Here is a 24,195-nt window from a genome sequence, read left to right on the forward strand (position 1 = left end):
AAAAAATATATCATTCGGAAAAAACCATTTCCCAGAAAGACTACTTCATATCAATGATATGTAACCTCCTCCAAGTTCGAACGATAAGCCACGCAGTAAATCACCGCTTGTAGAGGCGATACAACGTTTGTTAATATGTGAGGTATTTTGTTAAAATTTAAAAAAATAAAGCCCTAATAAACATGTGCTTCTTTGATTTCTAAAACAAAACATTGAAACAGCTTCTCCTTTTTCTATGAATTTCCAGCGACCCCAAACTTTTCTGCAAGAATTCTGCTTTCTGCGAGAATTTATGCATTTAGTGGAATGATGTGGAACCATACAAATTGAAAATGTAACGAATTTTCATTCATGTTTTCCAAAATATTCAACCAAATGTGAAAAAATATTAGTTTTTTAAATTCCAATAATTTATAGACATTTCCTTGTTTTGTTTACAAATACAACTGGCAGTAACGTTACAAACAAAAACAAATTCCTTTGTGATTGTTGTTCGAGTTGTATTTGTTGTAGTATTAACTTTACCTTATATTTGTTCTACCATGGAGAGAGACCTGCAAAACAACTCTCTGGTATACAGACTTTCTGGCAGGCATTTGATTTTTGTTTCTAGATTTGTACGCGAATTTGAAACGATGTACAATAAATGCAACTGCAATGAAAGAGAAGAGAAAATTTCCTATGGCTTGAATGTATACTAGTCGTTAAACCGATTACTTTTCATTCATGTTTTGCAGTTTTTCTAAAAATGTTTGGGGTTTTAATACATTTTTATTTTTTTTCCTGTCATAATTAATTTATTCCGATAAATGCTCTCATTTGTTAGAGATGGGACATATTTTATCGTCGTTCGGAGTGTAATTTAAATTGAACAATGTACAAAAATCGCTGTTCGTTCTCAAAATTTTGTATGAGAAATGAAGTAATTATATCGTAATTTGGGTTCGAATAACGAATGGAGAGGGAATAATGCTTGGTTTACATTTACGAAATCCACTCGATTTCAACTGTCAATTTCATAGCTCAAACGTCAAATGAAATGTCATCTGGATTTCATTTGACGTTTAACCTATGGATTTGATAGTTGAAATCGAGTGGATTTCATAAATGTAAACCAAGTATTAGCCTCAGTATGAAGAAGACATTACACTTTTACGATTAGTCGTATTATACTATGTTTACATTTACTAAATCCACTCGATTTCATCTGTCAATTCCTTTGCGTATACGTCAAATGAAAACTCATCTGAAATCGATTCGATTTCATTTGACGTTTGAGCAATGGAATTGACAGTTGAAATCGAGTGGATTTCGTAAATGTAAACATAGTATTAGATATTATCATCTTTATAAATCTAAAATTATTCGAAAATTATAAAATGTTTTTTTTTACATTAGGGAATTTTTAATAAAAACTACCACGTTAAAAAATGTAACCCTACGTGTACAATATACGATTATGAGCAAAGAGAAGACGATATCTCATACAAGTAATCGTAAAAGTATAAAACAATACATTTTTACATTTTCGGTAAATATTTTCCTTGCTCACTTGATATTCATTTTATTATTGATTTTAAACCAATCGCAATACGGAATAAATACTTGTTTTAAGGTACCAATAGTTTCGATTTTACTTTTTATATTTTTTGATATTTTGCTTATGATTTTGTATGTATACGTAAACAAATATCAGGTGACAATTTATATCCTCGAAAAGGTAAGTGTAACCAGCAAAGATTAACCCACTGGATCTATTAAACCCAATGGGTTTACCTTCACTAGTGTAACCGGGCTATTATACTTCTCTTGCTAATTATGTATATACATAAGCTTTGTTCCTTTACTTTTTTAATGGTAAGAGTGGTAAAAGAGAAACGTGTCAAAATTGTTCAAAATTGCTCTCTCATGAACATTTTTACCAGAAAAGTCATGGTACAATTAAAAAAGGTAACCTTATGCAATCATATGATTACAATTTTTTCTAAATTGAACCTTTGACAACATTTCATTGTCAAAACGGATTTGACAATAAAGTTCTATGTATAAGTTATCATTACATATGTACATAGATACATAACTACATATTTGACAGTTATGTTTCAAATCCAAAATTAAATATTTTCAATAAGAACAAAATTAAATAACAAGGAACGATGTTGGATAGGAATTGATGTTTTAAATTTAAGCACGATCCGCGAAGTGGCCGAAGTGGATGGTAGCTGTTGTCGATTTAAGTTTGTGAGAAATATTGCGATATGCAAAGGTTGAACCAATGTCAGTCACTCCTCTCGATAGTTATCGTGCCCACCGGAGATTTTGGATTTTCGTTGTAAACTTTTCTCGTAAGTTATTTTAGTCGTTTTAGTTAGTGCCGGCAAAGATTTTTAAAAGCGTTTCTTTCATTGTTACAGGAAATATGGACTTGCCAGAAAGTATCGTACAGTTATAGGAGTTCGTGGAAAACCCACGACAGATTCGAGACGCGTCCTTAAAATGTAGATATTTTGTGTGGGAGCTTCCCGAGGGAGTTGGCCGATATCCAGCAAATGTTCAATTCCAAACGTTATATTCGCACATGAGTGCAAATGATTCGACATGTTACCCCTTTCACTTTCATCAACTTGTCCTATAGTAAACCAACATTAAGAAGACTAAATAGGAAAGAAATGTTTAATTTCTAATATTTATATTATAACAAATAAAAACATAAGAGTTATCGTGCACAAACTTTTCCCCCTTATGGGGGATTGGATCGGAAAATCTAACTTAAACTAATTTTGGACAATATAATACGATATCCACAGTTTGGATTATGTCGATTGATTTGTTCGGGAGTAATCATGCGCACCAGCCAGCAAGAAATACAGACGCCCACGACTCGACTCCTAATAGTCTGAAATGGATTTCGCCCAAATATTCTTGGGGGCCAAAACTATTATTTCGATGTGGCACATTTTTGATCGAATTAAAGATAATAGCCCTCGTTAGCGTAGAAGCAGAGAAAGTCTCCCCAATGTTAAATTTGTACATCATTCACTTGGAAATTCCTCTTGGGAAAGTCACTGCCTATGGCAATGTACATATTACCTCAAAATTTAATGTCAGCACCAGATTAGTCATCTTTATCCCTTCAATAAAAAATAAAACACTGAATATTAATAGTATCCACACAGAAAATGTGATTTTTAACTTACCACTTCAAATAAAAAGTTCTTATTAAATAAATGTAAATAAACAAAAGGTTGTTTTTGCCTTGTCCCGTCATGCAGGGTTGGATAGTTTCAATTGCAAGTTTAACTACAGACAGGCTAACTTACAGAGAAATCCAGAGATGTATCTTCGTTTTTTTTGAAATGAGGTTACCTTTTATTATTCTACCATGCAGAAAAGTAAAGGAACGGAAAAATTGTAGATCCGGCAGCAATGTCAGAAAAAAACATAAAAAATCAATTTTCGTCACAGTTTTTAATTTAGTGTTGTCAGTGTTCGACTTTTTCTTCGGTTTTTCGTCCATTTTGTGAAATAATCGTCAAACAAAAGTCGAAAAATCAGTTCTGCCATTTTCTACCTGCAGAAAATTTGCTGGTAGCCTGTGGTAGAAGAGAAAGCCATTTTCGCTCTCTCTCCCCTCTCACTCTTTTAAAAATTGCTTCCAGTTTTGCCACTTTTCGGGGTTAAGGAACGCTTTGCAGGTTAAAAATGGTAACAAATGGTTAAAATGGTAACCTCAGGTAAGTAAAGGAACACAGCTATAGCTTATAAGCGAATATCATGCATAATTTAACGCTTATAGTACGGTTACACTAGAGTTTTTTGCCGGGTTAACCCACTTTGAGAGGATTTATTTAACGTTTGCGCTATGGAATTGACATTGAAATCCAAACCCACTGGGTTAATCCGGTTAAGTGTAATAGCTGGTTTACATTACGAAATCGAGTCGATTTCAAACTGTTAATTCCTTTGCTCAAACGTCAAATGAAATCGAATTGATTTCATTTGAGTTTTCATTTGACGTATACGCAAAGGAATTGACAGTTTGAAATCGACTCGATTTCGTAATGTAAACCAGCTTTAACCGGGGTATTAGGATCGTTATAGTTTGGAGATAGTTTTTAATAGCTCTGTTCCTTTATTCGAAAGCGTTTTTACTCGAAAAGCGTTCCTTTACTTCAGACACCATACAATTCATATGGGAGCAGTTTACAACTTTTGCTACTTTTGTCGGTTTTGCCATTTTCAAAATTAAAGGAACAGACCAAATGTAAAATAATTAGAAGTAGACATTGCCATTGAAGTCGACTTTCAAAAATATTAATTTGTTAAAACCACAGTTTTGTAGTGTTCCTTCAAATTATCCGAAACTAATCAAAAAAGTTAGTGGAGAAGGGATACAGGGAAAACCACTGTAAAAAACGCGCAGTGTGTCTACACACCTCACTGGTGGTATGGAAATATGTGCATATAATCTATTATTGGACTCGTATCTCTAGAATAGTAAGTCTTAGTCAGAAATCGTAAGGAACACTTTTGTATAAAATTGTACAATATAAAAGGTTTACTTTAATAATTTTTTGGTAAAACCTACAGTTTTCGAAATAAGTTTATAATAATCGCACAATGTAAACTTCCTCAGAGGTGGTGTGTATCGTAAAAACCATTCTTGTAGAAAATTCTATAGTCTATCCACTTTTCTTCAATCACTTTTTACCATAGTCTACAGTTTTCGAAACAAGTGTAAAATTATCGCGTCAAGTTAATTTCCTCTTAGGTGGCGCGGAAATAAGTTCTACCGTGTATTGTTTGTCTCATAGGCGTTTATTTTAAAGAACAGTCTTATTGAAAATTTTTTAACCTACATTTCTTGATAGAGACTGTGTTTTTTGAAATAAGTGTAAAAGAATCGCGACATGCTAACTACCGCACCAGTGGCGTAAAATTGTTTGCATTTTCTATATTGCGTGACTCACATCTCGGGAACCGTAGCTCCGATGTTAATCATATAACGACCGAATTCGTACTAAATTTTATGATCTACAACATTCTCCTTAGCACAGCTCTGAGAAATCTTACCGCTTTCGAGGTATGATTAAAAAAACCAAAAAAAGTCCCAAAAGTTAACCTTTGACCCCGAATAATTTTTTGGCAAACATGGGATCGATGGGGACTGTTAGGATGCTGCTTCTAACTTACTTAGTTTAAGATCGATGATGAGCCATATCGGTCCTACGATATTTTTTTTTTCCTTTTTTTCCTTTATGTTATCGGAACAAATAGTAAAAATTAGTACATTCTTGCAGTTCTGGAAAAAACCAAAAATATTTTTAATTTCATATTTTCATAGAACAAGTATCCAGCCCCTGCTCTCAAATCGTTGTCCTTTCTTTGTAACAACTTGTATTCGCTGCCTTCATTACGACAGTATACGTTTTTTCAGGGGAAAGTCCATACTTCCTGAGAAAATAGTCCGAAAGATTTAAAATACCACCATGTGTAGTGGCTGCAGCGCACGATAACTCTCGAACGGATCAGCCGAATCGAATCGGTACAAAATTTGGACTTCGAATCCCTTTGCTTTTTGTTGTAACAACTTGTATTCGCTTTCCCCATTACGATGGTACATGTTTTTTAGGGACAAGTCCTTACTTCTTGAGATAATGGCCCAAAAGCTAAAAAAAGCCTGCCTACACCAACTAACCTGCTAGTACGTAAGATAACCTTCGAAAGGAGAAACCGATTTGGTCCAAACGTTGTACATCGTATTATATAGACGTCAGAAGTATTGTGTGTTACTTATTTTCTTTAAGTCCGAGGCTGAAGGTATATATCTATCGGACTGATAGTTTTTTACTTGTTTTTTTTTTAATTTTTTTCTTCATTCTTTTTCTTTACTGAAATATTAAAATTCCCAACATGTAATCAAAATCATTTACACTTGAAAGACGAGAGATAAAAGAAAGCTAAAATAAATATACTGTCGCTCATGTACGTACATAGCGTTAAAGTAGGAGGTTATAGATATCAAGGTACCATTTTCATTGGTTTTAAGATGACAAAGTCTAGTACACTCATACCTCTTTATACGTCACCTCTTTTTACGGCATTTTACTACAACGACCTGTTTAAATTATGGAACACCTTCGCTTTACGGCGCTGTGTGCCTCGTTATACGGCCAGAAGAAATCGTTAATTTGCCGTTTTGCTACTAATTGTAAACAAACAAAAGCATACATTCATCACACGTGCTAGTAATATTTTTGCTTGGCTTTTCGTTACATCAGCCAAGTGTTTGTTATGATTGTGAGCAGAGCTAACACGAGCTAAATTCTTTTTTCAGTTTTTGAATTTATTTAATGGTAGTTGATATGGGTGCCACCGTGGTGCAATGGTATGCACTCCCGCCTTGCACACTGAAGGTCGTGGGTTCGATTCCCCGGCCAGTCAACATCAAAATTTTCAACGGTGGCAAAATACCCCTCAGTAATGTTGGCGACATTTCCTGAGTATTTCAGCCTTGTAAAACTTCTCTAAAAAGTGGTGTCTTAAGACACGCCGTTCGGACTCGGCGATAAACAGTAGGTCCCATATCATTGAGCTAATATGAATCGGGGTGCACTCATTGATATGAGAGAAGTCTCCCTTGTCCCGTATGGGATGTTTGTGGAACAATTATAATTATATAGTTGATATGGGAAATACGAATATAATGTTTGTTTATTGAAATCAAATTAAGCAAAAATGTCCACAAAACGTACTTCAAATTTGGAAATTGAGAAGACTAAAAAAGGGCACGAAAAGCAGTAACTTTAGAAACTAAGCTCAATGTTTTGCGTCGTTTAGAAAATGATGAAAAGATTACTTACATATGTACGGCTTTGGGATTACCTAAATCGACAGTTCAAACTATACGGGACAATAAAAAAATCGAGTCATATTCTCAGTCAATTAAAACCTCTTACTGTTCTAAACGGAACCGTGAAAGAAGTAGCATTATGGAGCAGATGAAAAGATTACTAGATTTGTGGATGGAGGATAACCACCAAAGAAAAGATCCTATGAGTCAGATTATTATTCAGCAAAAGGCTAAAAGTATCTTTGAATATTTACTGAGGGAAATCCCCGATGAATCCTCACAAAATTTAACTTTTGTAGCTAGCAAGGGTTGGTTCGAAAAGTTTAAGAAACGTCACAATTTGCATAACATTAAACTAAGGGTAGAATCAGCTAGCGCCGATGCCATCGCAGCACAAAATTATCCAGAAGTTTCGCTTTTGTACTGGAAGCGAATGCCGGAAAGAACATTTATTTCAAGAGATGAAAAATCTGCACCTGGTTACAAGGTGTCCAAGGAAAGATTCACATTGTTGGTTCTGGAGACTACAAACTTAAACCATTGTTGATTTATATGTCCGAAAACCCGAGAGTTTTTAAAGGATTGTACAAAAAACAGTTACTTGTTATATGGAAGTTTAACAAGAAGGCTTGGGTGACTAAATATCTTTTTGAGGATTGGTTCAAAAATTATTTTTGTCCAGAAGTAAAAGCCCATTTGCAGAAAAAAAATTAAGTCACAACACATTACTCTTAATGGATAATGCTGCAGGACATCCTGCTAACTTATCCGAAATATGCGAGCACGTACAAGTTGAGTATCTTCCGAAAAATACTACATCTTTCATTCAACCTTTGGATCAAGGAGTCATTGCAAATTTTAATGCATATTACTTACGAAGAACTTTACAGCATGTTATAAACAAAAATGATGACAAATCTTCAATGAAAGAGGTGTGGAAAAATTATACAATCAAGGATGTCATTACAAATATTAGTGAGTCTTGGAACGAGGTACAATCAACAACACTAAACAGGGCTTGGAAATCAGTCTGGCCTGAGTGTGTTGTAACATCTGAAATCGATATTGCTTCCGTCTCTGAAATTTACCAGAACATATACATAGGTATAGCCGTGAATAACAGGTATTAAAATTTGAATGAAAGTGATATTGTCAATTTGCTGAATTCAGAGAGTGCACCGCTTACAGACGAAGAACTATTGCAATTGGAATCAGGACATTATATTGAGGACACAGAAAGGGTGACTCCTACACCAAAGGAGTTAACATCGAAACAGTTGACTGAAGCGCTTAATCATTTTGAACAGGGGACACGAAGACTTCAATTTGGATTGAAACCTATGTGCATTGTATAAAACAATGTATATAGTCTTGAATTTGAGTAGAACGTACTAGTTGTGCAATAAGTGCTAAATAAAATATCCACATCTCTCTCGTTAATTGAACAAACATTGTCTTTGAAGCAAATCCGAGTTCAACACATACTTTTCTGAGCACTCTTTCCATTGCTAAACAATGGCATTTAAACATGGTGGAATAAGAAGGTGTTACATCAAATCATGCAAAATGTCAAATTTGCTCACAATAATACATCACTGTGAATTGCATGTTTACATTTTGTATGAGATTTTATTCACAATAATGCATTTTGACAATTAATGTGATAATCAGCTGTGTGTGGTATGTTTACACTTTTAAGTATGAGGGCGAGCATCGCTGCTTTTATTAACCGTTGTACGTGTGTATGTACATACATGGTTTAATAAGAAAGGTTAGCCAAAGCTTTATGTCAATTTAAATTTTTTCATTCGAGTATGCCTAAAACTTCAAAACAATATAAACAAACTGTGTATGTGTGTGTGGTGTTTGAATAATATGCCAAACAATTTTAAAAACAATCGAATTCAATGATTTTTAAAATTGTGTTTAGACCATTTGTATGGAAGAAATTGGTGAGATTTGCATTGAAACAATCAGTTTATCATATTCACAGCTCGATTATGTGGAGAAAACTTAACTCTTCATTCATTTTTCGCGTTTTTTATAAAATGCTCAAAAAATGCATTGTAAACAAACCCACTTGTTGCTTTTATTTTGAAGTTTTAGGAATCCAAGAAAAACAAGGGTTCTATAGATTTTTTTCATTTAAATCTACCTCTTTACTTATACCATGTGTACATACATATGTAATTTTATTAATAATCTTGAACATTTAATATATTTGTTATTGCCATGTGCGCCTAGGTCACTCACTGGCTTTCAGTCTATGTATGTCGTACGGTAATACAAGATACAAAGCAAATGTAAAATAAAAGTTCAATCAGACTCTAGTGTGGACCGGGACCTATAAACGTCTACGTGATATCGTTAAAAGAGATATTGCAAGGTCAGTTACAAAGTTCATGTTCAAGGACGTTTATTGTGTGTCTGGATGGAAGCTAGATAGCGCGACAGATTGTTTATGTTTATCGTGCTAGATTTTGTAGATGTTCTTTAGGTGATGGGGAATGTTTCAGATTTCGAATAATTTTCAATGTTTATTTTGATCATCATTCTAGTTGTCAGAATGTATTATTGCGAATTAAATCACATACGAAAGGTAAACAGTTCACAGTTATGCATAATTGTCATGATGAAATAATAAATTTAACAAACTATAAAGCGTTGAAACTTTCATACGGAACTTTTACTTTTTGGGAGAGAGCTCCTTCATCTTCGCTCTCTCTCTCAAAAGCTGTGAAAGTTTCAACGTGTGGCTTTAGAGCAGCGACGACCACAGAAATACAACCAAAGCGAAGACATGTATGAACGTATGAGTGAAAAAAGCAACAACCACATTATGTTTTTGTTTGTTTTCATTTATTTACACTGTACGTGAGAGAGAGAAGCAAATGAAAAAACAACTCAGTGGGCGCCCTCACTATACGATCTAAGCAAAGAAGCTCGTCCCTGCTTTAGAGAAATTGACTGAATTAATTGTATGAAAACGTAAACAAAATGTGTGTTCGTTTACTTACAATTTGTAAAAATTGTTACTGGATGTTGTTCGTTTACTCTACAGTGCCATACAAAATACCATAGTCGATTACAAGGAGTTACTGGACTTGTACAAATTATTGAAGCTCTGTACCTTTATGTGCAAGAATCTTCAAGTTTTACCACTTTTTACTCGAAAAGCGTTCCTTTACTTCAGACACCATACAATTCATATGGGAGCAGTTTACAACTTTTACTACTTTTGCCGGTTTTACCACTTTCAAAAGTAAAGGAACAGACCATGAGTAAACGAACAGACATATTGAAATTCACAACTAGGGATAGGTAATGGAAAGCAATAATCGATTTTTCGACTTTTCGATTTTGGTCTAAAACTAAAAATGCGATTTTTCGGTTTTGCGATTATTTCAGTTGTCTTAAAACTCGACTTTCGACTTTTTCATAACCGCCGAAAATCGATTATAATCGACTATTCGTCGATTTTTTGAGTTTTCCTTTGAAATGTAAAACCGCCAAGTCCACAATCTATGAGCAAACTCAAAAATCGATCACAAGGTAATCGATTATGCGATTTTCCCTCCAGACAAAAGTCGACTAAGATTTTTAGATTTTTGAGTGCAAAAAGTCGATTAACCGAAAGTCGACTTACCAATCCCTATTCACAACTTGTAATCAAAATCATTTAGGGTCAAACCTATAGCTCAATTTGAAATACATGTATTTTGTTTTTGTATTTTTGAACGAGACGCCTACGTCACGCAGGCAAGTTTTGGGTTTTTGGCAATCAATACATGAACTCAACTGTCCTGTCATGTGTAAGCGCAGGGTTACACTTGAAAGACAAGATATAAAAGAAAGCTAAAATAAATATATGGCCTATTCCCGTACTTTATAAAGTGGTAAAAGTTGTAAAAGTCGTAAATGATTTTCATATAAATGTTGTGTACGGGAACGCAAAATGTGTAAAAGTGGTAAAAATTTTAAAAACATTTTAGTTCTGGAACAGGGCTATACTGTCGCTCATGTACGTACAGCAACCATTTTTGGTCAGTTCCTTTACTTTTGAAAATTGTAAAACCGGCGAAAGTAGTAAAAGTTGTAAACTGCTCCCATATGAATTATATGGTGTCAGAAGCAAAGGAACGTTTTTCGAGTAAAAAGTGGTAAAACTTGAAGCTTTTTACGAGAATTTATTTGACGTTTACGCTATGGAATTGACGTTTCAAACCCAAACCCACTGGGTTAATCCGGATAAGTTCAAACGGGGTATAAACGAATAGGACAACGGAACGTAAGAACGCTAAGAGAAACATCAAGACTAGTGCAGTTTGAGCAACAATTAAGCAAATATAACATCGCCATCCTTGGATATGGCTCAAGAGCGACAAAATCACGACAAAAAAATGCAAATGTCGTGTTGTATAGTGGCAAAGATTCGAAGCATGAAAGCGGTGTGGGTTTCTTAATATGTAAAAAACATGGTCTATCTCTCAAATCTTGGAAAGCGGAGTACACACGATGAGTTTTGACTGTCGATTTTTCGGAATTATTGATTACTGTCAAACAGTCCAGCAACCACAAAATATTTTGTGGTTGCCTGATGACTGACAAAAGTGAGCGGCCACACTGACAAGCAACCGATTATTTGAGCAAAACTGACAGTCAAAACTAATCGTGTGTACCCCGCTTTACACGTGTTTATTTGGTTGTTGTAAAGTCGAAGGTCACACTAGAGTGGTTTCATTGAAACTTTTAGGGATTCTTAAATCGAGTTCCTCACTATAGCAACTTCATGATTTTACTCTTGTATGGACATCGACCTAGGAACCCTGGATTTCATGAAATTGTTTCAATGAAACCATCTAGTGTGACCAAGGACAAACGAAATCGTCTCAATAAAGTCTTTTAGTTGCTGAGGCAACATAAAATTATTGTAATGAAATACATATTTTTAATTAAATAAATATAAAACAAAAAAATATTTTTTGTAATAGAAAAATAACAACATCGTATAATATGAGTATTTAAATTTTCCTTGGTACACATTTAAGCCAAAATCCTCCTTTGGGTAACAGTTGTAGATTTGCTGGATCTAATCTTAAAGGTAGGCAAGTTCTAGTACTCACGTCCAAACGATAATCACGCAAGAGATAATAAAGGAATGCCTTAACCTCCAACAAGGCAAAACGATTACCTAAAAATGAAACAAAATAAAATCCCCAACATTTACATAATAATTTTCACTAACTCACCAATACAATTACGAGGACCCAAGCCAAAGGGTAAATATATACCTGTCTCAATTTTCAATTTATTTTCCATATTAAAACGTTCAGGATTAAATTCGTCTGGATTTTCATAGTTACTAGGATCACGCTGTATGCCACACATTGATATGCGTAACTTATCACCTTTCTTAATGACAATACGCTCCCCATCCTCTGGTGATACATATTCAAAATCTTTGGTGCAAGTACGATCTGTAATTAATGGTACAGGCCATTTTCTTAGTACTTCGGACACTACCATATCCAGATATTGCATTTTTTGTAATAGTTCATATGACACCGGTTTCCCATGTAAGTCCCTGTCGATTTCTTGTATTTCTTCATATAGTTTTTGCTGAACATGAGGATTTTCCATTAGTTCATGTGCTGCAAAACTCATTACACCCGACGACGGTTCAAATCCAGCAAATAAGAATATCAAACATTGAGCAACAACCTCTACATCCGTCCATTGTCGATAATGTGTTTTCTGTATCTCAGTTGGTATCATTCCACGAGCTTCCATTAACAAATTTATCATATCAGGCCGTTGTATGTTATGTTCCTGGCGATATTTCATCGTATCCAATACCAAGTGCATAAAATATTCAGTAAATGATTTATCAAAAATGTCAATTTTTAAAATCTGAAATATAAAACAAAAAGTTTAACATTACAAGGATTAACTTTTGCTTCCGAGATTCCTAAAATCCTAAGGTAGTGAAAATAAATTTCTATAGAAAGAAAGTCAAAGGTCTAATTATTTATATATGCCTTCGGAAAATGTGCATTTTAAAGGATCAAATTTTAAAAACGTTTATCTTTTAACTTCTGTTAATACTTACCCCTGCCAATTTAGGAAAGACCATCATAAAAATCATTTTATATTGTTGAAAACCAGTAAAATTTACAGCATTCTTTGCCTTAATATAAAACTCATTATTCTTGTCGCGAAATGAGTTGACTTGTAGACCAAAGGCTGTAGAGGCAATGATATCATTTGTTAGGCGTGTTGTCAAATCTTTTATATCTACATCGAAACTATCTACGGATGCTTGTTGGGTTCTCATAAAACACATTGCCTCATCAACAGTTTGTAACATTAGCTGGAACATTTGACGCATCTTACTGCCAGTAAAGGCTGGGCTCAGTGTACTCCGCATGTCACGCCATTTATCATTTTCCAACATAAATAAAGAATTTGATATTAAATTATCGCTGTTTGCCGCAAATGTCTGGCGATTGACAAAATGATCGAAATCTTTTATCATGATTTGTTTAATCAATTCTGAATCGCGTATCATTAGTAGGGGCTGGCGGTTATCAAATGCTCCATAGACCCTAACAAGAAGATAATATTTGTGTTTATTATCAAGGGAAAGACGATATACTTACCTGCCCTTATGTCTTTTATGCATTTCACATAGTACTTCAAATGTCGTTTTGCGCCGCAATATTATATCCAAACCATTGCCAAATAGAAATATTGGCTTTTCATACTCCATATTACGTTTCTTGAAATAATCATTGTTTTTTGTGGCCCAATAGTAGAAATATGCGCCACCAATTAATATAAATGTAAGTAATTCAAGTAGCATTTTTTTCTTTTTCAATATGAAACTGAATAGTGTTTTTTTCTTCCGATACGATGTTTACTACGCTGTGATTAAGTAGAACATTTAATTGTCAATGCCATTTGTATACATTTGACCGAGGGGCATTCGTGCTATTTATTAATTTAATTTCATTCAAAACAATTGGGAGAGCAAGTTACGTTTGCTGGAGAGGAATTAGATGGCCGGCTATCAGTGTGACCATTTTCATATTTCTGTAGCTAAATTTAGCATTATTTTTTTATTTAGCCGCAATATTACTATTTAGCATTTTTCTTTAGCATATTTTAATTTAGCATTATGCCTTGTTCAGACTGACGGTAATTCGTTCTCTATTCGTTGTTCGACCTCAAATTACGATATAATTACTTCATTTCCCATACAAAATTTTGAGAACGAACAACGATTTGTGTACTTTGTTCAATTTAAATTACTCTCAGAACGACGATAAAATATGTCCCATCACTAACAAATGAGAGAATTTATCGAAATAAATTAATTATGACAGGAAAAAAATGAATGAAAAGTAAACAGTTAAAGGACTAATACATTCAAATCATAGCAAATTTTCTATTTTCGTTTATTGCAGTTGCATTTCTTGTCCATCGTTTCAAATTCGCGTACAAATTTAAAAACAAAAATCAAATGCCTGCCAGAAAGTCTGTATACCAAAAGCTTATTTTGGCAGGTCTCTCTCTCGTTAATTTTGAAAATAGAAAAATATTGTTAATTGCAGAAAACACCAAAATTGTGAGAAAAAATAGAAAAGATGAATGAAAATAATGTAATTAAATATTAAATAGATATCTAAAAGAAGGACAAATAGTTTTTCAGTTCATATCAATTAATTTTACTCGTCTTTTGGGCGAAACTTTCTTTAAAATAAGAAAATAAAAAGTATGAAAATATGAATCATGTTGCTATGAATTGTGTACCATGTCGTATGAACGGGTTAATTCGTGTACGTAATTATGAGAACGAACTACGTGATTCAAATTCTAGTATGAACATGGCATTATTCTATTCACAAAATCCTAAATATTTTAGTACTTTTTTATAAACCAAACCAGGGGCTCAATTCTGTTTCTATGAAAATATTCTATGAAAATCCAGCCCCAGTAGTGCGATTCTCTAACACATTTTTGGAGATACCGACAAAATCGGTAAAATTAAAATGCTTAAATTTCTGTAATTAACGATATTATTCGGTAAGTTAGCGACTAGTTTTTAATGAATAATCTTTAATCAGGGGCCTAATTATGTGATTCGATATCGAGTTGTTTCGAACCGAGTACCCCAAGTTGGGATGACAACATTCGTTATCGAGTATTGTCATGTCGTTTTGTGATCGTGTCGAAAACTTATTCACTAGCAAATTCTCGATCGAATCGAATCACGTAACTGGGCCCCAGCACTAACAACTCATTTTTTGAGTTACCAACAAAAATCGGTAAAATTTAAATGTTTATAATTTCGCTAATTAACGATATTTTTGGGTAATTTAGCGACCAAAAGAAAGTAGCCGTAAAGTTCTACCGATAGCAACAGTGTTGTCAACTTTTGTTTAAAATTTCCATTCTTAATTTTGCGTTTTAATTTTACCGATTTTTGTCGGTAACTCAAAAAATGAGTTAGAGAGAAACGCACTACTGAACATTTTTAGTGCTGATTAAAAATTATTGATTAAAAACTAGTCGCTAACTTACCGATTAATATCGTTAATTACCGAAATTATACGATAAACAAAAAATTTGTACAAATTCGTACAATTTTTACTGAATGCTGTTCGATAACATAACTGTCCAGTAAAAGAGAGCGAGTTGAGAGAGATTTTGTGACAGTTCTGTGACTGAGAACTTGCAAATTTTTGCTGGGAAAATTTGTCCCGTAAAAATTTGTATGTTTGGCCAGTTGACTTTTAATCAGTTGTTCAATTTCAAATTGTTTTAGATTCAATTGCAATGCAATTTCAAAATTTACGTTTTTGTTCCATTTTGTCTAAAATTGCAAATATAATAGCTGACTTTTTGCAAGTTCTTACAAAAAAAAAAAAAAAATAGCAAATATAATAGCTGACTTTTTGCAAGTTCTTACAAAATGTTATTCGATAACTTTCTGTAATTTTTCTTGTTTGAGAGAGTAAAATTCCCTGAGATAAGTTGATGGAACTTGCTAAGTAAATATTGCTGGGGAAGTTATCGTACAGACCTAATTTTTAGTGCTGATTAAAAATTAGTGATTAAAAACTAGTAGAAAATAAAATACGGCAGTGAATGAAAATTTGAATACGAAAAAAAAGGTATAATAAAAAAACTTTAGGTTTGGCATGGCCGAACGTGTTATACCCTCCACCATGAAATATTCTGAACTAATACCCAGCAAAAAGTTTGCATCCGCGGATGCAGTTGAATCACTACAAGTGTTCGGTACATTTGTCGTTGGAGTACATCTTTTTCACTCCATTTTGCTTCCACAGCACACAGCTAGGATGCACTCCATTTTCGATCCAAATCACAGCTTTTGATGTAGTGTTTTGGATTGAATTTAAAGGCACTCTTCGGATTGCATTTTAATCAGTCTAAAGATGCAATTAAAATGCAAGCCATTGCGAAATATCCCAAAATAAATAAAATGCATTTATTATTTGTGTAAAACAAGAACACAAAGAACTTTATTATATAAACACAAAGTAAAAAAATGTTTCCATTAAATTCAATCACATTTCAGCTTACTTCCTCCGTTCTCGATTTAATCCAAGCGCATCTGATTTTCTTTCAACATCCTAATGTTTTTTTATGTTGCCTTCCCATCACTAGTTCAGCTTTCGACATGGACTCCAACTCCACTCCATTAAATTTTCGTCTCGTGAATTACCGCAAAAATGTTCGCAACTTAAGTTGCTATTTCTTTATTTATGAATTCAATTATGAATTTTACAAGAGAGCGCGCAGCTAGGATTCACTCCATTTTGCTTCCACAGCACACAGCTAGGATGCACTCCATTTTCGATCCAAATCACAGCTTTTGATGTAGTGTTTTGGATTGAATTTAAAGGCACTCTTCGGATTGCATTTTAATCAGTCTAAAGATGCAATTAAAATGCAAGCCATTGCGAAATATCCCAAAATAAATAAAATGCATTTATTATTTGTGTAAAACAAGAACACAAAGAACTTTATTATATAAACACAAAGTAAAAAAATGTTTCCATTAAATTCAATCACATTTCAGCTTACTTCCTCCGTTCTCGATTTAATCCAAGCTCATCTGATTTTCTTTCAACATCCTAATGTTTTTTTATGTTGCCTTCCCATCACTAGTTCAGCTTTCGACATGGACTCCAACTCCACTCCATTAAATTTTCGTCTCGTGAATTACCGCAAAAATGTTCGCAACTTAAGTTGCTATTTCTTTATTTTATAAATAATTCTTCGAAATGTATACACTCTTGCTTAGGTTTTGAAGAAATGTGTAGGGATCAACCAACTGTTTTTTTTCTGCAGGGATCTCTACAGCAACTGCTTATAAAATGTATCGAACGGAGTGCATTTTTCATAACTCTGTTGGACTACATCGAAAGATGTTGTGAAGTCATAACTCCAATTGCACAACTTCCAAAATTTTTTGCTGGGTATGGAATAGTTTTTCTTTTTGTTACGAAAGTACCAATGCCATTACTTTAGATGAAGAAGTTTTTTGACCACTGGGAACTATAAATATCCAATCACTTTCAATTTAGCTCGAAAATGTAGATACAAATTAAAAAAAAATTAAATCAGTTGCGCCTTTATATGGGGCCACCGAAACGTGGGCATGTGTCCGATTTATGGTGAAATTTTTTAACCACTATTATGTTATAGAACAATAATTTGCAATTTGATTTTGCACTGAATATTAAATAAATATTAGCAACAAAAGGAAAATAGATCTAGTGTGTTCTCCAGCGACGTATACATGGTGTTCCTCCTACTCCACGGATGCACCGCTTTGCTGGGATTTGATACCTTTAAAATAAGTCCCGGTCCACACTAGAGTAAATTTCATTAAAAAAATTCATGAAATTAGGTGTTCTTAGGTCGAAATCCCCATTACAGCAATTTAATGATTTTACTCTACTATGGAATTCTATCTAGAGACGCATAATTTCATGTTAAAATGTCAGTGAAATTACTCTAGTGAGGCCCGGGACTAAAAAAATAGTCCTCACAAACTACAAAATAAGTTATTTTACCTACCATCTCGTTTTCCATAATTTATTTAGTTTATTGTTGTTTTTTTACCTTTTTTGTTCACCATAGAAATAATACGTGTATGTACTCGATAATTTATTTAGTTATTTCTATGATAATTTATTTAGTTTTTTCTTCCCTTTTTATCTTGAAATCATTTTAATAACCAAATGTTTGTTAATGTTTTTTGCCAAGAATTGCAAAGTCCGCCAAAAAACATTCGAATTTAAATCAGCTGAGCAAACTTGCAAATTTTTACAAGGAAACAAATTTTGCTTGCAAAAGCTTGTTTGTTCTCAGTAACAAAAGTCTCCAAAATTCTCTCACAATTCTCCCTCAATTCGCTCTCTTTTACTTTAAAAGTTTGTTATCGAACACCATTTTGTAAAAGTTTGTACAAACTTTTGGTTTATCGAACAGACCTAATGTAATTTTACTATTGGTCTGTTCCAGTACTGCAAGAATCTACTAATTTTTACTATTTTTTTTTTCGATAACATAAAAGAAAACTTTTTATCGTAGTAAAAAATAGAAGCTTCTTGCAGGTTCTGGAACAGAGCAAATATGGTTAAGTAAGGCCCATACCTATATACGGACGTATACCCAGGGCGTCAAAGAGTGACACATCTGGAAAATCAAGTTTCGAGAAAAACGCGTTTTAAGTTGGCGATTTAAATTTGACTTCCCAACTTAAAAAGATTATATTACACTAAAACTAAATTAACTACTCAGCTCTAAATTTCTGTGCATGATCAAGCATGATTTGAAGTGTTTCAGTGCTTCATAAACTCAAAAAACTTTTTTGTTGAATTATGCGAAACTTGTAGTAAATGAGCTGTAACTCGTCGAGTTTTAGAGATATCAGCATGAAAATTTGACACAAGATAAAGTAGAAGTCGTAGAAAAAATAGAAGCTGCTAACTCAGAAAACGCATTTTTTGAGTTATGTCACTCTTTGAGTAAATGAGCGACATGTATTCTTATGTGAACTACCGAAATACGTCGAGCGTATACTTTTTAGCTGTGTTCCTTTACTTACCTGAGGTTACCATTTGTTATCATTTTTAACCTGCAAAGCGTTCCTTAACCCCCAAAAGTGGCAAAACTGGAAGCAATTTTTAAGAGAGTGACAGAGGAGAGAGAGCGAAAATGGCTTTCTCTTCTACCACAGGCTACCAGCAAAATTTTTGCAGGTAAAAAATGGCAGAACTGATTTTTCGACTTTTGTTTGACGATTATTTCACAATGAAGAAGAAAATGGACGAAAAACAGAAAAAAAGTCGAACGCTGACAAAACTAAATTAAAAACTGTGAAATAAAAGACGAAAATTGAATAATCTTGCAACGAAAAACAAGAAGAGGCAACATAACAAACACAGAAAACCATGTACATGGGTTTCACTACTTCATACCCCTCGCCTATAAACTTGACGTCGCCATGTTGAAATCGTGCTAGTCTGACCATCGACTAATGTAAACCAGCTTCGAAACTTAAGCTGAAAACACATACAACGTTTGAGTAAAGTGTTGCAATGTGTACTGTGTACATTTTGTGGTTGCATGATGAATGACAAAAATGAACGGCCACACTAGCAAGCACCAACAAAGCTGTCATTCAAAACTGGCAATGTGTACTCAGCTTTAAGAGAGATTTTACTCTTCGATACGAAAATAGAGAAAAAAGTAAAAAGACAGCATTTAGTAAACTTTAGCAAGATAACAGTTGATAACCAAAACAAAAACATTGGCGCCAATGCATGAACGAAAAAATAACTCCAAAGCAATGAAAAAGTTCTTCAATTTTAAGCAAAGTAAATAGAAAATAATTAATATATTAATAAAATAACCTGAGTCGTAATATTTATGGAAAAAGACTTGTTATAACTGTCGGAAAACTGGACACATGGCCCGAGAATGCAGATTGCGGCAAGCAAGGCCCAGATCCACCTCACCGCTTTCAAAAAGCGACGACCAACTGGTGGCCAAGAATCTGGAAAGAGAGACATCAGCTGAATCAAAAAAGTGAGTTCCGTCAATCACGAGGCGCCGCTGGCAGATGATGAAAACGATGGTCCCACAATCTCTATAGCCGTAGTCCAGCAGGAGAATCACAATCTAACGGTAAAAGGCTTCATCAATGGCGTTTTGCGTACCTTGACATTGGGCACCGGTGCAGCAAAGTCCATTAATAGACCGGATTTGGTAAAGGGAAAGGTATTGCCGTTAAATGGAGTCAAATTGCGGACGGCGACAGGCGGGACTACAACAGTACATGGAAAGGCCTACCAAAGGCTGAGCATGGGTAGAAAATTGGTAAATTTCGATTTTATAGTGGTTTACGAATTCAGTTTTTATTTTCATTGTATTACAATTGATTTATTGGGTACTCTAGTAACTACTATGGCTGGCTCCGGCCGTAGACACGTTCCCGCTTTGCTGGTATGACATCGTCCCCTGGGTACCGATGTCGGATCCTCCGAGCCTGGATAATCCGTCGTACGTCCCTCGGTGCTCGAGCCCTGTAGGCGTCCGCTGTTCTGGGGTATTCGTAGGCGTTGTGAAGACGCTCTCGCGTGAGACCTTTTATCCTCGGATACTCTTAATGAACTCTAATTATTGTGACCAGTTGGCCCTCTCGAACAAGTCCTCAAATACGAGACCAGCCGGCACTCTTGGACACGGAATTCTACGAGACCTTTCGGCCCTCGAATGCGCTTACTTAGTCTCTACTCACGAGACCTTTCGGCCCTCTTTGACCCTATGATACCTATGAGACCTTTCGGCCCTCGGCTTCAATTTAGTCCAAACCTACGAGACCTGTCGGCCCTATTCTACACTATGACATAAATGAGACCATTCGGCCCTCGGCTATACCCTCTTGAATACAATGATGTTGAAGAGTTTCGTCCCTCAGCTACACCAACTAATCCCTAACTTACGAGACCTGTCGGCTCTATTTTCCACTATGATATAAATGAGACCTTTCGGCCCTCGGCTATACCAATTAAGTCCTAACTGACGAGACCTGTCGGCTCTCTTTGATACTACGCTGTTAACGAGACCTTTCGGCCCTCGACTACTCCGACGACGTCCTAATTCTTGAGACCTGTCGGCCCTCTTTGATACCGCACTACTAATGAGACCTTTCGGCCCTCTCCTGCACCAACTAAGTCCTAACTCTTGAGACCTGTCGGCCCTCTTCGATACTCTACTGTTAACGAGACCTTTCGGCCCTCGACTACACCAACGGCGTCCTAATTCTTCAGGCCTGTCGGCCCTCTTTTATAATTCCTAATTCTTGAGACCTGTCGGCCCTCTGAGACCTTTCGGTCCTCTCCTGCACCAACTAAGTCCTAATTCTTGAGACCTGTCGGCCCTCTTCGATACTATACGGTTAACGAGACCTTTCGGCCCTCGACTACACCAACGGTGTTCTAATTCTTGAGACCTGTCGGCCCTCTTTTATACCGTACTGCGAATGAGACCTTTCGGCCCTCTCCTGCACCAAACAAATCCTGATTCTTGAGACCTGTCAGCTCTCTTTGATAATATACTACTAATGAGAATTTTCGACCTCGCCTTCACCCTCTTTGATACTATAATACTAACGAGACCCTTCGCCCCTCGACCAGACTAAATTTACTCCAATTCAAGAGACCTGTCGGCCCACTTGGACGCTAATATATTACCGAGACCTTTTCGGCCCTCAGATGCACTAAATTTATCCCTAATTCAAGAGACCTGTCTGCCCTCGTCTGCACAATAATATTACCGAGACCTTGTCGGCCCTCAGAGGCACTAAATTTATCTCTAGATCAAGAGACCTGTGGGCCCACTTGGACAGTAATATATTACCGAGACCTTTCGGCCCTCAGATGCACTAAATTTATCTCTAAAACAAGAGACCTGTCGGCCCTCGTTGACACAATGATATTACTGAGACCTTTCGGCCCTCAGATGCACTAATTATCCCTAATTCACGTCAGTGTCACCAGCACTGGGGAGGATTGTGGGAACACCGGTTACAGGTATGCGCAAATTGTCTATGTTTTAATAAAAGAAAACACTTACCGGAATCGGTTTACTGCCGGTTGTGAACAAACCGCGACTTACTCCGCTTGCCACGTGGTAATTTCCCGCACACACACTATTAGCACTGAGCACACTACTTGGTGATCCTCACCCAGCGACAGCTTTCCACAAACTAAACTCCTTTCCCGTACGTCTCATTTGTTTTAAGCTGTGTTCTAATGCGGCGAATTGGCGAGTACATTACTGTCTATCTCTCCCTGTCCGTTTTCAAAAAGGTTGAGTGGCCACTGCTACCGTTTTAAGCTGTGTTCTAATGCGGCGAATTGGCGAGTACATTACTGTCCATGGCCCAATTATAGGTCCTCCGGCAAAATCAGATGATTTCGATTTGAGCTGTCAAAATTCATATTTGTCATTTGAATTCGCTGTGAGGTATTGAAATGTCGAACTGTATAGAAACAGGCAGATGTATCTCGAAAAAGGAAAACAAATAAACTCAATGTTGTACACGTAAAATATCAACATTTGTTGTGTTTGTATGAGAATTTAACTTACAATAAATTATTTTAGCTGTTCAAGTTCGATCAGCTGGTATTTTCTGTTTCGTCAAACAAAAATAACTACGGTAACAACTTTTTCTCGGAAAATGTTTTGTATGTATCTACCTGAATTGACAGAAAAGAAATACGCCTCAAATATTTTTTCGCCTCTGTTTATGAATTTTGACATTTAAAATCTTTGTTTTACTTTGAATTCGCTTGCTGGAGGACCTGTAATTGGGCCATGTTACTGTCTCTCCATCTCTCTGTCTGTTTTCAAAAAGGTTGAGTGGCCACTGCTACCGTCTTTGTTTTTTTGCAACCGTTGTCGGTCCAACGGCACCTTGTTTGGTCACCCATTCCACAAGTAAAGCGAATTCAAATGAGTGATATTTTACAAACAAACTTGTATTTAAAACAATAACAAAAGGGTATGACAAGAAAAAGAAAAAAAAAAATAAGGTACCGCAATGATAAAAAAAAAACATAAAAGCCTTTCGTGGCAAAAACAATACGAAATGATATACCGCAACAAAACTAATTTCTTCGGCCAAATAAAGTGGTTCATCCTAAGTGTAGGGGAAAACGAGACGCCAGCGACTTTCCCCTTTACAAACGAGAAAAGCAAACATCGCCCGAAGGCAGAATCCGGCGAGATCGCTGTCGATGTTCGTACGCTGAAGGTGGAAGCCGCCGACAATTGGCCCGTAGGAAAGCGGAAAAATCCTGCAACGAGGGGGAAAAGGCGAGGATGTACGTCGAGGAATGGTACATCGAAAAGCGGCCGTACAGCAAGGAAGGACAAGTCCGAGGAAGACCAGGTGGCACTTAGGAGGGTGACCACGAAGAAAGAAGGTATAACGTCGCGACTCCTGGAGAGAAAGCAATGTCGTCCAGATGAGCAAAAGTCCAAAGCTGACGGCGTAGAGGGTATATCTAAATCGGTTGTCACCACTACGGAACGAGAACTGTGTCTAGTCAAGAGAAACAGGCTTAAGCGGGAGGCAGTGTTACCAATGCCCATACCACCGAGAGGGAACTATGCCTATTCGGGACGAACAGGCTTAAGCGGGAGGCAATGTTACGAATGCATCTGATAGCTTTAAGTTAATTTAGTTCAATTTCCGTTAATTTAAAAATTTGAATTGTAACGTAAAGTTTTTTATTACACAGTTACTTTAGTGAAGCAACAACAACTACCATGTAGAAATCTCTTCATCATTCTAGTTCTTACATTACCTTTTATTAATGTGCTTTTGTTTGTTTTGCCATAATCATGTAATTATCGTTTAGTTGCCATTTCTTATTTCTTGCATTTGTTTGTTGTTGTAATTACGTCATTAGTTTGCTGCCACTTGTGTTGATCTACGCCTATGTATGTGAGTCTGGTTGTTCGCTTAGTGCGAATGTACGTCTGTGTGTTCGATGCACAGATTCGAGGTGTTGCCACACGTGTTCTAGAGGATTCTTGAACGAGGGAATTTTTAGATAAATTCAGGTGGAACTAGCAATGACGAGTAAGTTGTGTTTTAAGCGTTGAACTGAACGGATCGGTTAAAGAATTGCTGCGTGCTAGCTAGAGACAAGCTGTGTGTTTAGTAATTAAAGTCAGTTCCGAATAAGTGTAATAAATTAAATAAAGCATTGTAGAAACGTAATCTAAAA

At 35.5% G+C, this 24,195-nt stretch overlaps 2 protein-coding genes and 1 long non-coding RNA gene across 4 annotated transcripts in view; 1 reads left to right on the plus strand and 2 right to left on the minus strand.

Annotated features, from left to right (window-relative positions):
• Sol1 overlaps positions 1 to 24,195 on the plus strand; it is a 458,110-nt gene that overhangs the window by 397,433 nt on the left and 36,482 nt on the right. The gene's annotated exons all lie outside the window — the stretch shown is intronic.
• LOC141389755 (uncharacterized) lies at positions 2,673 to 3,293 on the minus strand. The gene is made up of 2 exons (XR_012409155.1): positions 3,198 to 3,293; positions 2,673 to 3,131 (listed from the first exon to the last, which is right to left on the minus strand). It is a non-coding gene; the product is annotated as an uncharacterized lncRNA (long non-coding RNA).
• Positions 11,782 to 13,922, minus strand: LOC141389733 (probable cytochrome P450 9f2). Its single transcript, XM_073961720.1, has 4 exons — positions 13,513 to 13,922; positions 12,963 to 13,458; positions 12,103 to 12,763; positions 11,782 to 12,044 (listed from the first exon to the last, which is right to left on the minus strand). Exons 1-4 carry the CDS (start codon positions 13,713 to 13,715, stop codon positions 11,875 to 11,877), a joined length of 1,530 nt encoding a protein of 509 aa, XP_073817821.1. The 5' UTR covers positions 13,716 to 13,922; the 3' UTR covers positions 11,782 to 11,874.

The sequence above is a fragment of the Musca autumnalis genome, unplaced genomic scaffold, assembly GCF_047663935.1.
Source record: "Musca autumnalis isolate F117 unplaced genomic scaffold, ASM4766393v1 scaffold_1, whole genome shotgun sequence".
NCBI lineage: Eukaryota > Metazoa > Arthropoda > Insecta > Diptera > Muscidae > Musca > Musca autumnalis.

Coding starts and splice junctions, on each gene's coding strand:
- LOC141389733 (XM_073961720.1), bottom strand. CDS start 13,715: ATGCTACTTGAATTACTTACATTTATATTAATTGGTGGCGCATATTTC. Junction 13,459..13,512: donor CATAAAAGACATAAGGGCAG/GTAAGTATATCG, acceptor TCTTCTTGTTAG/GGTCTATGGAGCATTTGATA. Junction 12,764..12,962: donor TCTTTCCTAAATTGGCAGGG/GTAAGTATTAAC, acceptor TTTATATTTCAG/ATTTTAAAAATTGACATTTT.